Source organism: Brachyhypopomus gauderio, unplaced genomic scaffold, assembly GCF_052324685.1.
Source record: "Brachyhypopomus gauderio isolate BG-103 unplaced genomic scaffold, BGAUD_0.2 sc54, whole genome shotgun sequence".
NCBI classification, from domain to species: Eukaryota; Metazoa; Chordata; class Actinopteri; order Gymnotiformes; family Hypopomidae; genus Brachyhypopomus; species Brachyhypopomus gauderio.
The window spans coordinates 1372204-1374703 of NW_027506878.1; the positions used below are offsets into that span (position 1 = coordinate 1372204).

Sequence of the window (2500 nt, forward strand, 5' to 3'; positions counted from 1 at the left end):
TTTAACTGGTTGCTTTGGGGTTTTCTTTTTTGTTTTTTTTTTTTTGTTTTGTTTTTATGTCCAACATCCTGATTTGTTATTTGTTTGGTTGTGATGGCTGGTTTACAGGAGAGGAGGCTGTGAGTGTCGACGTACAGCCACACTACGATAACCTCGCCTTCGAGAATGAAGCTCGGACCTAGAAGAGGAGAGACTCACGTGAGCCAGAAGAGGAGAGACTCACGTGAACCAGAAGCGAAGAGACTCACGTGAACTAGAAGAGGACCAGGACTAGAGGAGAACACACACACAACCTGCACCATCCTCTCTCCCTCACCCTCTGTCTCTTTTTCCTTCTCTCTCTGTTTCTCCCTCTCTTCTTCTTTTTGTCTAGCTCACACTCCCTCTCTCTCTCTCTCCCTCTCTCTTGCTCTCTCTTTAAACCACACACAAACACATACATCACTATATACTATTATGCGGTGCTCTGTAAGCACACACCCCACATAGGGACTGTTACAGGACTGGTTTACAGCGGCCCTCAGGACACCTGTGCATTTATTACGTGTCTCTATCAGCCACTCTCTCTCTTATAGTTTCCCACTCCTCATTTTCCTCCTTTGTCATTCATTTTTCTCTTTATTTTATATATTTTTGTTTAGAAATGTGCTTGACCCCTGCCATGTGTCTGATTTGGGGGTAGTAAACCCTATGGTTAAAAAATAGGTTTTGGGCCTTAAAGGCCACTGTAGGGATCTCTACATCATCTGACCAATCATATGACCTTGAGAAATCACATAATGGCAGCTGGTACGCTGCCAAACAAGTGTGCGTGTTTGTGAACGGGGGAAGAAGGGAGGCAGGCACATGTAATTCAACAGCTCCCCCTGCTGGACGTGTAGTTTTATCTTCTCCTGTGACTCCTCTCAGCTTCTTTTTAGAAAGCACACACACTTAAAGTGCATTCTCACTTTAAAGCTTTTACTAAATTTCAGAAAACGTGTGCCTTTCATATAAGCGTGTGCATGTGTGTGTGTGTGCATGTGTGTGTGCGTGTGTGTGCATGTGTGTGCGTGTGCGCGTGTGCATGCGTGTGCATGCGTGTGTGTGTGTGTGTGTGTGTGTGTGTGTGTGTGTGTGTGTGTGTGTGTGTGTGTGTGTGTGTGTTGGGTGGGTGAGTGGGTTCCTCATTATGTGCCTTACCGAGGTCGGATGAACTCTTAAGTTAATGATCTGAATGTTTAAATAAGGGCTAAACAAGTTTAAATTATACTGTTACACTCACATGAAAATTAAAATCTGTAAATAAACTCTCCTTTTATGAAGAACATGTTTAAGAATGTTTCTAAAACGTGTGAGTGCGTGTGTAACGTAGGGTACAGGCTGTTCTGTTGGAAGTCCTGTAATTGCATGCAATTAGGGAGGGTGTGTGTGTGTGTGTGTGTGTGTGTGTGTGTGTGTGTGTGTGTGTGTCGAATTTTGTGGTGACTTTTGTGTATTAAACAAGAGTAGTATTTTGGATACAATACAACACGTGTACACAGTTCATGGCATGCATGTATTCTCGGATGGTGTAGATTCCACGTGGGACAGGGACAGCAGGTCGAGCCCATCAGATCTGGGACCCCACGGACGGGGGGACACTCTGGATCAGGCGCTCTTCCTGTTTAATCCACCGCTTTAATTCAGGGTTAACCCAGGTTAATCTCATGTGTACGGCGGCTTTATGTAGGTCCTTTTAAAGTATGTTCTGTAGCTCTTTCTGTTTGGGTCAGCGTCTTAACTTTATGGCCGGCTTTGACTCATGTACGCCAAGACCCTGGAAAATGTTTGTCATACGTTTCAAAGGTTTTTTTTTTTCTCATTTGGAAATATGCGTTCGTCATCCTCAGTTAGGAGTGGTTCGCCTGTTTGGCAATATGCTACTAAAGTGACCCAGATTTCTCTTGAGTGGACTTGGCTTCAGACTGTTTTGTGTATGATTGATCGAGACTAGCCTGTTTCTACGTATGCCAGCTGAGAATGTAGGTTATTTTTTACGACATATTCTCACCTGTATTTTTTGTTTGTTCGTTTTATTTTTACTCAACACTATAGAAGCAGATTTCCGCCGCTTGAAGAAAAAAATCCATATAGTATCTCATAATTATGACTTAGTATCTCATAATTATGACTTAGTATCTCATAATTATGACTTAGTATCGCATAATTATGACTTAGTATCGCATAATTATGACTATCTCGTAATGAGATACTAAGTCAATTATAAGATGCTAAGCATACAACAGCAGTTTCATGGTGGATGACACCATGAGAACATCCTGCATTTGATTCGCTCGGTTCCTTTGAGAACCGCTTCATGACACCACGACAACTTTGAAAAACCTTCACAACAAAGAAGCAACTCAAAAATGACCAACAATTCATCGCTTTCCTCATATCAGCAGGGCACCACTTGAAGGAATGTATTAATATTTCTGGGGGGAAACACTTTACTGCTTGATGGCTAACGTTTTAAGGA

The 2500-nt window shown here is 42.4% G+C and overlaps 1 protein-coding gene across 1 annotated transcript in view; it reads left to right on the plus strand.

Annotated features, from left to right (window-relative positions):
* The window catches only part of rnf128a (ring finger protein 128a), a 17952-nt gene extending 16145 nt beyond the window's left edge, over nucleotides 1-1807 (plus strand). Inside the window, exon 7 of the mRNA XM_076987621.1 lies at nucleotides 109-1807. Coding sequence (XP_076843736.1) covers nucleotides 109-182 — 74 coding nt within the window. The 3' untranslated portion in view covers nucleotides 183-1807. The remainder of the gene's footprint in view (nucleotides 1-108) is intronic.
* Nucleotides 1808-2500: the final 693 nt, after the last annotated feature.